The 15902-nt window shown below is 38.7% G+C and overlaps 1 protein-coding gene across 1 annotated transcript in view; it reads right to left on the bottom strand.

Moving 5' to 3' along the window:
• Positions 1 to 15902, bottom strand: part of LOC135198582 (leucine-rich repeat and WD repeat-containing protein 1-like) — a 178260-nt gene that overhangs the window by 3895 nt on the left and 158463 nt on the right. Inside the window, exons 6-8 of the mRNA XM_064226299.1 lie at positions 13311 to 13475; positions 11746 to 11846; positions 10938 to 11101 (exon numbers count right to left, since the gene is read on the bottom strand). Coding sequence (XP_064082369.1) covers positions 10938 to 11101; positions 11746 to 11846; positions 13311 to 13475 — 430 coding nt within the window. The remainder of the gene's footprint in view (positions 1 to 10937; positions 11102 to 11745; positions 11847 to 13310; positions 13476 to 15902) is intronic.

The following is a 15902-nucleotide window of genomic DNA, read 5'->3' as shown; positions in this document are numbered from 1 at the left end:
TTATATTCTAATGGATACTTTATTTATAAATACCTTTGTTTCAGAAGTTACTGTATCAGTGTTCAGTTCACACACAATCTACGTATCTTAATTTTTGTATTAAATAAAATTTCGAAATCAGTAATCCTTCCCTCAGAGTTACTACAAGTTTCTAACGTTGGTATTGAACTTCTAGAATTGGTATCAAATTTTGATATTCGAGATATAATGCAATCGTGAATTAAGTCACAGGTTTTTGGCAGCATCCGACAATATTAAAAAAACTTGTTTGGATGCTGTCGTAACTTATGAAAGAGCGTTGCATATTCTCCACTCTTTCCTCGTTCTATAGTTATGTCAAAAGTCCAGATATTCCTACTGTTCAAAGCCTCTTTGGTTGACAGCAACGAGTCAGAGCAAAACCTCGCGTGCTCCCTTCATGACGGCAAGTGCTGCTAAAATTTGAATTGTCCATCTTTTGTAACCGTCACTCATTTGTCTGGTTGGGCCACACACGCAGAAGACGGATATGCTTGTAGATGGACGAGGCTGCTTTGACAGTATTGGACGCACGCGACGGATTCGGTGGGGCCTTAGCCCAAGTTTACCAAGTAATTACATGGCTGACTCCCACATTGAATGGAGGTGGGATACATGGACATATTCTACTCTAAAACACTAAAGCATGGTAATGAATTTGAGATAGAAAAATCTGCCAGATTGAATGCAATGCTTGTTGTTTCCTTACCTCTTAATAGAGCTACTGCAGGTGAATATTGCCTCTGGTTGGTGCTCAATTGACACTGGTGGATACTCCAGGTACCTTGTACCCCAAGGCAAAAAGATAGGAGGAGAAAAGTGCTTCCTATAATTCCTCACCCAATACCATGCCATCCACCAATAATGGGCCCAAGGTACTGTAACCAACGAACACTGTTCCCACTTCCTTCAGGTAGAAAGAGGCAAAAATGGACCTGCATTTCCAACTGGTCGACTGAATGAAGGACGTCAAGGACGTGTTACATCTTAAGGCTAAAGAGGTAAACACAGTTCTGATGATATGAGCTCCAACTTTAAAACTTGGTGAAATGTCCTCATGGATCTGGGAATGTTTCTATAACCAAATTTCTCAGAAAGAACGACAAGGTGTTCTTTGACAGTGGACAAGATGGGTTCCTTACCGTACACCAAAGGTTACAAGATAGACCCCTGATCTTTTCTATCTTATTCAGGTAGTATCTCAGAGCTCTGACTGCACATACATAGTACTACCTCTTCTTCATGACCAAGAATATCCATTAAGTTCTTAATGGTAAATGAACAACGCCAGGGCTTGGATGGGTCCTCATTCTTGTCCAAAAAGCCTAGAGTGAAGGAGCAAACTGCATCTCCTCGAGAAAAATATACCCTTTTATTAATGGCCCCCCCAGATGCTGAAGCCTTGCCGAGGATGGGGGGCTTAGGGTTTCAGCATCTGGGCCCTGATGCCTGGTGGGAAATACTTTCTTGCCCAGCTGTTGATCCAACTAAATAAGTCAGCCCTTTTCCTTTTACTAAAACTTTTCATCATTCTGCTTCCTCCCTCTATAAGCATGGATTTTATGTTGATGACTTGGATTGGTTTTGGACATGATTTGGACTTTCTCATTGGATTTGGTGGAGGGTGAGGATGGTTGGCATGGCACCTCACCCGTAGAACTCGAGTACCTAACGTGGTTCGAGTCGAGGGGAAAGTTTAGATGTCAAACCCTGCTCTTAGTGCTGGGTCTGATCTCGACGGACATCATGACGCCTTAAGCACTGAGGGTGGGGTGTATATCTGGGTGGTACCCCTAGGGCAGCCCTGTATGGGATAACACTGTCCTCTAAATGTGGCTCCATGGTGGTGGGGGGCTACCTGGACGAATCATCAACTCTACGTCTTATGGAGACATTAAAACCTTCTGTTGACGACTTGGCAAGGATAAGGACAAGGAAAATTCTGGTAATTCCTCCATTGTGACTTTTGGAGCCTTTTTTCAAAAGGAACATCCTTGTTACAAACATTTTATATGTGAAACCAGTCCCTTTAGACTGGAATTATGAAACTGTATTTAATGAATTTTGTAAATTTGGTAAAGTAAAAGAAGTAAGGCAAAAATTATGGGTTTTTTGAATTTTGGGTATTTTTCAATAACGAATCTGAAGCTCACAGAGCCTACAGAGAGTTCAGATCAGATTCATTGAGTGTTGGACTCGCAGAGGCAAAAGAGGTCCCTAGGTATCTTGAGGTTTATAGACCACCAAGTGAAATTAAAGATAATAGTAAAATAAGTAAAACCTCCAGATCACCAGACCCAGCTAAGTGGTTAATTATTACAACACATGGTGAGAGAGGCAACCTCTTCAAAGTGAAGAGGTTGGTAAGCCAGAAGATCGGCAATGTTGGGAGTCCTGAATTAACTCGCTTTGGCGTAATAGTTTCTTAGTTCATGTGAAAGACAGATATTCAATCGATAATGCTCCTAAATTTGAAGCTTGATCCTGAGGGTATGATAAAAGAGGGGTAAAACCTCACTATAATTTTAGTTATGCAAAGGGTGTTATATTTAATGAAGATCTACATGAAATGGATGAGGAGGAAATTTTGGAAATGTGTCCAGATGTGGTTTGGAAGGTTTTTAAAGTGCCCCGCTCATCGACGCTTATTTTAACATTTAAAAATTCTTCTCTGCCATCTGAAATTATTCTTGAAAGTGAAATCATGAAAGTTCGTCCTTATAGACCGAGAGTGCTCCAGTGCTTTAAATGTTTTGGTTTTAGACACTCCTCTAACGTTTGCACCAGAAATAAACTCTGGTGAATCGTGTGGCCAGCCTGAGCACGAGGAATGTTCTGGACCAGTAGTTTGCGTAAACTGTAAGGGTGAACATCGAGCCCGTGATAAGAAATGTAGTGCATTCAAGAAAGAACTAGATGCATTACTAAAATCTCTTGACGAACACATCAGTGTGGGACAGGCCAAGAAGCTGTTGGGCAGGAAAACCTATTCGGATGCCTTGAAGGCACAACAATTGAATACTGCTTCTTTCTGGTGCCCCTTCTGGTGGGGCTCCCCGGTGCCCCGCTGGTGGGGCCTTTTCCACACCCCTCTAGTGGGGTACCCCGTGCCCCCCTGTTGGGGCCTCCCGTGCCCCCCCTGGTGGGGCCTCCCGTGCCCCCCTGGTGGGGCTTCCCATGCCTCCCCTGGTGGGGCTTCTCATGCCCCCCCTGTTGGGGTTTCCCATGTTGCAGAGACTCTGGTCAAGCCAGGGGACCCTGTTGGTTCAAGGGTTCAAGCCAGGTCTCAATATGTTGACGACTTCTCTCTGTCAGGGACATTGCCTGACATTGAGCCCTCACCTGATCCTGTCATTACAGTGCACCGTGGAGATGACGGTGAGGAGATAGAGGCCCTCTTTATTCGTCAGAATTGGGCCCTTTCTCCCTCTTCGCCTCATTCACGGTCACTCAGCAATCATAGAAAAAACAAAAGTAAAACTGAAAGGGCAAGTGAAAGCCCATCTTCTAAAAGATCTGTAACACCTAGATCTAGGTCAAATAGTACTGGTAAAACTGAAAAGATCTCTCTCACCAGGACACAGATTCTAAATTAGTAGGGAATTTTAAGATGCCTCCTCTAAATAATGGCTATCATGCAGTGGAACATCCGTGGTTTTATACCAAATAGAGAGCAAGTTCGGGTTCTGTTTAGGGATCATGATCTATCTGCAATGTGTCTTCAGGAGACAAAGTTGGGAGAGCACACTCCCAACTTGGGTTTTAATTATTCATTCCATAGGTCTCCACCCCTGATAGGTGTACATGCTCAGGGAGTCACAGGCATCATAGTCCGCAAGTCTGTTAATCATAGGGTTGTTCAATTGAACACTGTGTTGCAGGCTTGTGCAGTTCAAATTTTCAATTATAAATGGATCACTATTTGTTCTTTATACCTAGATCCATCATTAGAAAGTAGATTACAGGATGCGCAGGGTAATCCTCGTCAGCTAGAATTAAATGATCTTCAGACATTGATAGACCAGCTTCCTAAACCCTTCATTTTGTGGGATGGGGGATTTTAATGCCAAGCACACCCTCTGGGGTGAGCCAAACTGCGACCGTGGGGTTTTAATAATAGAACAGCTGCTTGACTTAAATGACATCACTTTGATGAATGATGGTTCACTACAAGACATGAGGTTTTGTTTTTCATAATACTGACTCGCCATTGACCTCACTATCTGCTCTTCGTCCTTGAGGTTAGATTACCAGTGGGTAGTAGACCAGAATGATCATGGCAGTGATCATTGGCCCATTCACTTAAAGTTTATGAAAAATATTCCATCTCCATGTTTACCAAAATGGAAGGTAGGGGAGGCTGACTGGGGATTATTCAAAAAATCTACTGAAGTTGATCAAGATATAAAATATTTTCAGAGCCCAACATCGCTTATGAGCATTTAATCAGTATATTGCTGTGTGGTGCCATGCTGTCTATTCCTCGAACTTCTGGTAAGCCTCGTCGTCCTCTAGTACCTTGGTGGTGTGATGCATGCGCCTTGAGCCGAAACATAACAAGAACTTGCTACGAGAGATATCGTAGATATCCTTGCTTGGTAAATAAAATTATCTTATAAAAGAGCTCTTGCTAAGCAAAAGAAAACATTTAAGCAGGCAAAGAGGGAATGTTTATCAGATATATAAGTGAATTAAAATATGATTCCCCTATGTCGTTTGTCTGGAAACAGAATCCGAAAGCTGCAAGGGAAATTTTCTCCATCTCCTTGCCTATTTTGAAAATTGATGGCTTCTTCATATCTGATTCTGGAGAAGTTGCAGAAACCTTTGGTAGCATTTATCCAATATATCTAGTGCCCTACATTACTCTCCTTGCATTCAGGAATATAGGGATGGTACCACGGTTGTTCCTGCTGTTAGTTTAAATTCAGAGTCGTATAATCTCCCTTTCACCATGAAAGAATTAGATCATGCAATCTCGTTATCTTCCCCAACATCTCCTGTGGGGAAGATGATATACTGTACTCAAATGAGTTTTTAATTTGCCTAGAAGGTACAAAACAATTTCTTTTAGACATTTTAAACAGTTTTTGGCTTTCAGGAACTTCACCAGAGTCTTGGAAGATTATCGATTATTGTTCCTGTTTTAAAACCTTTTAAAGATTCCTTCCTTCCTAAGAACTATAGGCCAATTGCTCTAACTAGTTGTGTTAGCAAGATATATGAGAGGATGGTCAATGCTCGACTTGTGTGGGTATTTGGATTCAAAGAATCTTTTATCTAATCGGCAGTTTGGCTTTTTAGGAAAAATAGAAGTACTTCTGACCCTTTGATGTTCCTTACTCGGGAGATACAGAATGCTTTTTGCTGTGCAAAACCAGACTGTTGCAGTGTTCTTTGACTTAGAAAAACCCTACGACACTACTTGGCGAGGGGGTATCCTTTTGCAACTTGTAGAGTGGGGTGTTGTGGGTAATTGTTCTATTGTCTGAAAGATTTTTTTGTCAGAACGTTACCTGAAAGTAAGAGTGGGCTCTTACATTTCTTCTGCTTACCCTCAAGAAGAAGGGTTACCTCAGGGAAGCGTCCTTAGTCCAACACTCTTTAATGTAGCTGTCAACGGCCTACTAGAACAAGTTCCTGTCGGGTGCATGGTTCGGGCCTTTGCTGATGATTATGCAATAATCTGTAGCAAGTTCTACAGCTGTCGAAGCTTGTCAAAAGATCCAGACTGCTATTAATGCTTCAACATCATGGGCCAGTGCTAAAGGGTTCAAATTTTTTCACCCAGAAAAACCAAAGCTATACGATTTTGCCGATTAAGAAGAGTGGAAGAGATCCCTACGCTGTTTTTAAATGATTCGATTTGTACCTTATGAAGATAGCATTAAGTATCTAGGTGTTACATTTGATAAGAAATTAACTTTTACTCAACATATTAATGAAGTTGTATGTAACGTGAAGCTTCGTCTTAATATTCTTAAAGTTGTATCTAATTTTTAATTGGGGGGTGGGAGATCGAATTACCCTTTTGAGGATGTACCAGGTGTTATGCCTAAGCAAAATTGATTATGGTTGTCAAGTTTATGGTTGTGCATGCAAGACAACACTGCAGAAATTAGATGTTGTACCATAATATGGCTTTACGTATTTTGACGGGAGCCTATAGAACTTCTCCAGTAGAAAGCCTATATGTTGAGTCAGGTTTTCCCCCACTATTTATCCGTAGGGAGGAATTAGGCTTGAGAGTCATATCAAGAATACTTACGTCAAAGCTAAACCCTAACTATAAGTACGTTAGAGAACCAACTGACAGAGCCCCAAATAGACCGAGACTGCCAAAGCCGCTTGAGGTCCGACTAGCAAGCTCTGCCAGGGAGGTGGGATTACTTCCCCCTGCAGTAGCTGAAATTTCGCCCTCAAAGTTCCTCCTTGGAATAGACCATGCCTAGAAATCTGCCCAATTAGGAACAGCAGGAGCAACAGTTCTGGTGATCAGTTGAGGGCAAGTTTCTTGGACCATGCTTCCGAAACATGGTGATTCTCATCATATATATACTGATGGCTCGAAGGGTTCTGATGGTGTTGGTTGCTCTGTAGTGACTAGTGGTAATATCATTAAAAAGAAGCTTCCTTCTAATTCTTCTGTTTTTACAGCTGAACTGCTGGCAGTTTTGACTGCTCTTGAATATATTTTTTATAGTTCTTGTACTAACAAGGTCTTTACCATTTTTACCGACTGTGAGTGTTTTATCTTCTCTAAAAAGCCTAGTCTCTTGCCACCCTTTAGTGCAAGAAGTACAAGATTGGTTTTATCTTTTAATTAATAGAAGAGGATTTTCTGTTAGGTTTTGTTGGGCTCCGTCCCATGTTGGAATTGTTGGGAATGAGCGAGCCGACGCTGCTGCTAAGGCTGCAACTAGGCTTAGGCACATTTCCAACATGGGCGTCCCTGTATCTGATTTTAAAAGTACCATCGATTTTATTGTAGAGACCAGTGGCAGGCCCACTGTCTACTTTAGATAATAATTTTAAATTGAAATCGATTAGGCCTTCTGTTCATCCTTTGGCCCTCATAGCCCGGATGGATAGAAGGTCTGAGATAGTTTTAGCTAGATTACGCATTGGCCACACTAAATATACTCACGGGTATCTAATGATGAGTGGAGCGGATAGGCAGGTTCCTCGCTGTTCCACTTGTCATGTGGATTTGACTGTGGTGCATATTTTGGTGGTGCCCTCATTTTGAAAACAAACGTAGAGCTTGTTTGCTGGCAAATAAGTCTCTTGGCGATATTTTAGGTGAAGGTGCTCAGGCAGAGCAAATTATGACATTTTTAAAAAATATTGGTCTTTTTTATGAATTTTAATTTTCTCTTAATTGTTTTAGGTTTCTTGTTTGGTTTTTATGAATGAATGATTTGTATGTTAATCGGTTGTGTGTATGTTTGTTTGTACGACAGTGACTTTTATTCTTAAAGATATATGCGCTGCTGATGGCCCCTCGGCTCCGGCGCTTGGCTATGTGCCAAAAATTTTATAATCTAATCTAATCTTTTTATAATGGCCTTGTATCTAAACCGACGTATTTAGCTGTAGCTAAAGCAAAGAGGATGAGTCTTGCATGTCAGATTACTAAGAGAAGCAAAACAAAACGGCTCAAAAGATGAGCCTGCCAGCCACTTCAGGACCACACCCAGATTCCAGGAGACCAAAGTTGTCCTTTCTCTGTTTTGCCTTACTGAAAGACTTAGCAAGTCCTTAATATATCAGAGTTCGACAAGAGATCCAGGCCTCTATGCTTATATACTGCAGCTAAGCATAGCCTGACAACCTGTAATACTAAAGGAAAACAAATTCCTATTGTTCCTCAGGTAAAGAAGGAAATTTGCAATATGTGTCACAGAAGTCTCAGAAGATGAGACATTGTGGTTGTGGCACCACCGACAAAAAACTGACCACTTAACCCGGTAGACGAGGCTAGAAGATTTTCACCTTCATTGTGCAATAGCCTCTGGAGCTTCCCTTGAACAACCCTTCACTCTGACAAGCTTACAGACAAGTCTGAAGCCTGTCAAAGTAAGAACAGACAACCCTTGGTGGTGCCTTTTAATGTGGGGTTGTCTGAGTAAAGGCACTTTTAGGGGAAGAAGCCTTAGGTAGTCTACTAATAGCCGAAAAAAAGTCCGGAAATCCGGCCACTCCCTCGGGACAAAATGGGGCTGAGGGTCATGGTCACCTTGTGGTGCATCTGTAACTTCTACAGAACCTTCCTGATCATGCTGAAGGCTGGGAAGGTGTATAGGTCTAGGTTTGAACAATCTTGTAGCATGGCATCCATGGCCCATGCAAGAGGATCTAGGGCTGGAGAGCAAAAGAGAGAAAGGCGATGGTTCTTGGAGGTGGCGAACAGGTCTATCATTGCTTGCCCCACAGCTTCCATAGATCTAGACAAACTAGGGACTCGATGGGAAGGACTTGCTTTCAACAGCTCAGCTCGTCCACCATCACATTTAATTTTCTTTGGATAAAGTGGGTGACCAGTCACTTGATTTTGGTCTGCGACTTGGCAGAGAGAAAAGGAATGGGTGACGCCTTACTTGCGAATATAGGCCAAGGCCGTGGTATTGTCTGCATGCACCATTACTATCTTGCTACAGACTACTGACAAAATACTCTAAAGGCCTAACTGAACTGCCTTGAGATCTCTGACATTGATATGTAAGCTCTGGTGATCTGGGGTCCATATCCTGAAGACTTCTTGATTCCCCAGTACGGCTCCCCAGCATATGTCTGATGTGTAAAGTAAAAGACTAGGTCAGTCTGACAGCCTTTCTTCTGACAGCCACCAATGCAGGTCTGATTTGATCTTCAGGGTGATCTGAAAAACATAACTGTCTGACTGTATCCTTCTGTTTCAGCTGGCCCTCAGGTAAAACTAGAGAACTCTTATGTGTAGCCTGTCCAGTCTGACAAACATTTCTATGGATCCCAGAGTACCCAGTGGGCTCATCCACTCTTGAGCCAAGAAAGACGAAAGGGCTAGAAAATTCTGGATCAACAAAAGGCAGTTGATATTCTCTTGGGAGACAGAAAAGCCCAAAAAACTTGAGAGTTCAGAGCCATCCCCAAATACGTAAAGGATTTCTTGCGACAGGGTCAACTTGGACTTCTGAGAATTTATAAGATGGTCCAGCTCCTGGGTAAGAAGAATCTTGTGTGTGCCCTCCATACACTTGTCCTTAAATGGGAATCGAAGCAGCCAGTCATCTAGGTAAAGACTGACATTGATCCCTAATGAGTGGAGCCATTTTGAAAGGGGAGCAAAAACTCAAGTGAATACTTGAGGGGCTGTTGAAAGGCCTAAGGAAAAGCCCCAAAACTGATACGCCTTGTCCTGAAAGACAAACCTTTGATACAGGCAGTCCCCGATTATCGGCAGACTCTGTTAATGGCGATCCGGTTTTATGGCATTTGTCTAGATATAAAACTGGCAATTCAAGGTGCCCACAACATGTCATACAGATTGTAAGAGAAGCATAGCAAGCCTTGATTAGCCTAGTCTTACAGCCTAACATGCAGCAATAGCAAATACTAGTATCACTAGAATCTGACATGATTCTAAATAACCTGTTGAAAACTACCTAATCCAAATTATAGTAATAAACTGCCTAATAGCCTGGTGCAACCATAAACAAAGCAACTATACTACACCATATAAAAAATGACAACCGGAAAATTCCAACAAAGCTGCAAATGGCAGTGATGTTTACACCACCAATGGCAGAAACAAATTGAAATACAGGCAGGCCCCAGTTATTGGCGGCCTCGGTTATCGGCAATCAAGTTTTATGGGGCTTGTCTAGCCCTCAAAATTTGGCAATTTTTGGCGCGGAAATGCATCAATTTCCGGTTACTGGCACTGGATAAGAGAGTATTGGCACCGTACATTCGAAATACTGAAAGGCATAACAAAAGTCGACAAGTAACCTATTTACGTAAAACTAAAACCAGACAAGAAATAATGGATGGAAACAAGAGCTGAAGAGATACAACACATCTCAGTGAGAACTTCTTTACCTACAAGATATGTGAATACATGTCATACATACTGCAAACTGACTAGTTGAAGAGCAAAGTCTTATTGTGAATCATCACTATCAGGTCAATACAAGATAAAATTCATATTTATCTTATTGCCAAAAGGCTACCGAAACAAAATACTTCACAAATTTGCAATATAATCCAACAAGATTAATGAAGAAAGAATTCCAAAAATTGCTGCTGCTCACAGCTGTTGCTGAAAGCTGGTAAGAACAAATTGGTTTTCTCTGCTCAGTTGGAAGAATGGTCCTCTCTTTCCTGCAAACAAAAAGAATTGCTATGCGAATTTCAACATTTTTAGCTGCTGATACTAGAAACTTTTAGCTTTGTAATTACTTTGGTAAGTTACATATAAAAAAATTAAGTGTCAGAACAAAACTATCAAAAGGTTAAAAAAAAGTATGACAAAACCTCAATGACTACTAAATGAGGCTTGTGAAATGAAGTCTATGGATGTTCAGAGATAAAAGAACTGATATACTAGCTATAGACAACTACTGGTACACATCAGTAATTTTGTCAATTTTAGGTGGTCTAATTTCTGTATATTCAGCAGTTCAATGCTTATTGGATACTAAATTTGATATTTGCATATATAAAACAGACTCTTCCTGGAAACATTAAAGATTAGTGAACACTATATTTTTAAATAAATTACTTCAAAACAAAAGTTTAGCCTGTGCACAGGAGAGATAGAAAAAAACTTGTTCTCATTTTTATAAACACAAATGCTACATAACCTGTATATTGAATTACATGCAAAAAAAAACTAAAGACATAGCCATAAATTAAGTAAGAATATGATTTCAGCATACCTCTGCATCCTCTAATTCTGGCCACTCAAGGATAGTTACAGGCTCAACTGCACTGCACACTGTGTTACTCGTTAATGGACTCTTAATATTACCATTAACATATGAAGCAAGATTATAAACCCATAAAGATCCTTTGTCGTCCCCACAAACAAGAATGCAGGATTCTGTCAAAAAAAGAGTTACAGGATGTTTATATTTAATTTTATTAAATCTCTCATCACAAAAGCATTTTCTACCAAAATGGCATTAGACAGACTATTACAGGTAGTACTTAACATTTAATAGTACCATATTACAACAATCGTACCATATTACAACAATCAAGTGCGTTCGGTACAATTAACCATAGATATAGGGATCTACTCATGATGAGATTTAGGTATCAGTGGACCCCCCTTATTCGCGTTCTCCAGATTCGCGGACTCACACATTCGCGGATTTCTCTCGGGAACGTTTCCCTGCATTATTCGCGGAAAATTCGCAGGAAAGCATTCGCGGTATTTTTCTATGAGAAATATCCACAAATTCCTGGTTTTTTTTGTTATCAATTTTCATCATAAAATGCACTTTTTGTGATAAAACTATTAAAAAAACCAAGTATGAAAATTTTTAGTGGTTTTTCTTAAGTTTTAACTAACAAAATAGGCTGTTTTTAGCATTTTTATAGGGGTTCCAAACATTCGCGGATTCTAACTATTTGCGTGGGGGTCTGGTACACTCCCCCATGCGAATACGGGGGGACCACTGTACAGTGAAATATTTCTTAATTAAGAGCCCTAATCAATTAATTTAGAAACAAAGTACTTACTTTGATCTACTCCCATGTTCATGTAATAATTGTCTGTATCGCTCCATCTCAACCTTAAAATCCTTCTATCTGAACTACGTCGCTGCAAACTGGTTTGTTCTCTGTTAAAAAATATTTAAATATACAGTACAGTGAAGAGAGAGCAACATACAAATTTCAACTACCAAAAAATAATGATTCACATCCAGGCCACCCAAAAACTGCTGCACAACTCCAAGAAGCTCCTTCCAACTAGAATAGTTATCCTACAGCTTCACAAAGGTTTGTGGAGTGAAAGTATTACCCACGTCTGATCTGTGATCATCACAGATGTTGCATCCCTAAAACTGAATCGAAATAGAGTTGTTTATTTTATACTTTTCGTGTGTTCACTTTATACTTCGGGCATCTTTTTTCTATGCATTCCTCTAATTTTGTTAGTGCATATTACAGTGTTTGCTTATTACTTCAGAAATAATGCGCACTGTAGTTGAAAGCATCTTAGAAACTGTTTCAGGAATTCAGTGCAAGTGTAGTATGGTATAAATTTTTGAAGACATCAATTTTTATGCACTGTTTGTGAGATTTAGGAGCTAATGAGCATACAACTTATTCTGCATAACTTAAATGGAAAATCGCATGATTTTTTGGAAACCTTGATACCATGGCTCATTTGCCCTTCAAGTTAAAGGTTTTACTGCAGTTACTACAGAACAAATAATTTCATATAAGTAAAAATACCATATCAATCACTCATCTCAAGGCAACAAGAACAAAGAGGCTTACAACACACTATGAAGGTAAACACTAAGGATAATGAGACCAAAAGTTATTATTGTAAGAATAACTTAAAAGTTATTATAATTTAGTTATAACACTGAGCACGAAATTGTCATACCTATTTACACTGGAAGTAATTTAAAATGTTATTATCTAATTAACTTATAATACATATACTGAGCACTAAATGTCACACCTATTTACACTTTTCACATTTTTGTAAGCAACTAAGAAACATTAACAAACATCACATCTTTTCTACATTTCCCTAACATTTGAACATTTGTATGTTCTGGCGTTTTACTCACATTCTATCACCATAATATGATTACTTACATACATTTCTCACAAATGTATGTAAATTAAATTAAAACACTAATCAAATTTGCTTCAGCTAAAACATGACGAAGAATCCTAGAAGGGTATAAATCTTACAAGAATACTTGCTATCCCCACTACAGATGGAACTGAAGGTTTTTTCCAATCTTCATTTAGTTTCCAAGGTGCACTGGTCTTAAAATATTTCTTTCCCTCCTCTAGTGTCTCCCCCCACCTAGCTGCCTAGCAAGTCCTCTACTTTCCATTTCCTTATTTTAATTTTTCCTCTCACTCCAAAACAAATCTTACATGCAACAATAAGATATGATATTAATTTGGCTTCAAAAAGTTCTGCATATACTGGAATACATACTGTATATATAAAATTAGATAAGCAACTTTACCACTCGATAGACTAAGCTACTACTGCTTTGCCATTAAAATAGCATGCAGACACAAGGATGATGAAATGTTTTCATATGACTTACTTGTTAAACTTCCTTTGATTCAGTGCCTTTTCCAGAGAGAATATGTATATTTGTCCATGTAAAGCACATTTAGCAGCCAAAAGATCATCACGCAGCATGCAGACAGAGTCAAGAACAGACCCATTTCCATCTACTTCTGGAAGATCAAACTGAGTGCGCTCTAACCTATAACATATTTACAGATGATCAATATAGATCAATGGCGTATCATGGGTGATGCCACAGGGTTAATCGTACCCCTGGGCACAAAAATTATTGGGATCACAAGATTTCGAAAGCAAAACAAATAAAACAGTAATAAAATGCTTTCCTCCTGACATGCAAATTTCCTTTCCTTAATCACTAATAATGTTTATGAGTGATGTACTTCACTATACTGTACTGTAATAGTACAATAGTAGTACTTTGTAATATGTAAAAGAACAGTGGAACAGTACATACATTATTTTTATTACATAGTGTATTTGCTGGTGTATAAGGTGACCTTTTAACCTTAAAAAATCTCCCCCAAAATGGGGGTTCACCCTTTATGCAAGTATAAAAAACAAACCTTAAATCCTACTAAGATTGTGTCAATAGTTAACTACCATCACAACTGCGACGCTGTAAACAAAATATCTGTAATAATGATAAAAACCGTATGTAATTCAATTGAATCACTAGTAAAACAATTATTGGCACTGTATGCAAAACAACTTTAATTTTAGTAATTACTGTGGGTAAGTACCATAATTAGACATTAGGATGAGCAAGCTTCACTTTGTTACAGGTGTATATCTCTATCTGTAATTCCAAAATCCTAAAAGCTTTAAAAACCCAAATATTTTCTAGAGAAAATGATTATTTCCAAAGTTACACATATTACAGAATATAAACATTGTCATCGCACGCCATTTGCATTTGATATTGTTTACGTTTTCAAAATCTCAGCTGTTTAAGTACTATCAATATCTTCATTGCCATTAGTTGCTAGAAGAGATGCAATTCAGAGATAATTAACAAAGTTGGGTTTAAAATATGCGCAATACTTGATTGAATAAGCATTAAGTGTGATTTAACCAGCTCCAAATATCACTTTCGCCTGCTCCGTTATTTTTTACCTAGCCTTGTCTATAACAGGCAGCTTCAATTTACTAAGATTCTTTTTTCAGATCTCCATTGCGTGAAGAATGAGTATAAATGTATTTTATTTTTACTTCTGGAGGCCACCATTGAGAATCGGCACAGTTTAACAATGTAACAACTTTAACAAATGCTCGATAGTTACGGCAAATGACGTCAGCAATCAGCTGTTTATGTCAGTATAGGTTTACAATCACTTCATTGGTAATTCTAAACCTCAGAATTCCTTAGTGGAGGATGGAACATCAGCATGAGAGAGAGAGAGAGAAATGTTAGTTTAATTACATTAAACTTAATATTATTTGAAAACTAGTGCTGTATATTATTTTACCATAAAATGTAGTAATGCCCTTAAAGATATACTGTATATGTACACTTCCAGCCCAAACAGATGGCAAGAGTTACCACTATAACATATGTATCTTGTGTAGAGAGAGAGAGAGAGAGAGAGAGAGAGAGAGAGAGAGAGAGAGAGAGAGAGAGAGAGTTATCCTTATTTAAGAGTGAAATGGATAGATTACTGTATTTCTTTGAAATACTATCACATATGAATTTTAAAATTAGTTATATTATTATTATTATTATGTGAAAATATTAATAAACATACACATGTACTATAGAAATTCTCTCATCTCGGCAAGAGAGAGAGAGAGAGAGAGAGAGAGAGAGAGAGAGAGAGAGAGAGAGAGAGAGAGAGAGAGAGAGAGATTAACGAACTTGAGTGGGCAACACAAACTATGGCAACTCTCTCCCCCTCCTGTCACCTTACTTGATATATTTGACAGCTGTGGACCCCAGCCCCTCAGCTTGGCTACCTGGAGTTCAAAGACAGATGCGGGATAGAATGGATTTTCTTTCATTCTTACATAATCTTTTTATTTATAAACTAATCTTACTAATTCACTTTAGTATTTTCTTTAAAGAATTGATATTGTTGCTGTTTACATTAATATTGACATTTGAACATTAGTAAATAAGAGAGAGAGAGAGAGAGAGTTATCCTTATTTGAAAGAGTGAAATGGAAAGATTATTGTAGTATTTCTTTAAAGTAATATCACATATGATTTTTGTAATTACAGCTATATTATTATTATTATTTGAAAATATTAATAAACATATTATACATGTACCATAAAAAACTCTCATTTCAGTAATGAGAGAGAAAATCTCATTTCAGTAATGAGAGAGAAAGAGAGAGAGAAACACTCACTCCCCTCCTGTCACATTACTTGATATATTTGACAGCTGTTGAACCTCAGCCACCCTAGCTTGGTACTTGGAGTTTGAAAGAAAGATGTGTGAAGACTGGGATTTCCTTCATTCTTACATAATTTTTTTAATTTTATAAACTAAAATCTTACTAATTCACTATAGTATTTCCTTTAATGAATTGATTGCTCTTTACATTAATATTAATATTTCAAAATTAGTAAATCATTTATTTATCATACAAAAAACACACATCTCTG

Source organism: Macrobrachium nipponense, chromosome 22, assembly GCF_015104395.2.
Source record: "Macrobrachium nipponense isolate FS-2020 chromosome 22, ASM1510439v2, whole genome shotgun sequence".
NCBI classification, from domain to species: Eukaryota; Metazoa; Arthropoda; class Malacostraca; order Decapoda; family Palaemonidae; genus Macrobrachium; species Macrobrachium nipponense.
This window is presented reverse-complemented; position numbering and strand designations above follow the sequence as displayed.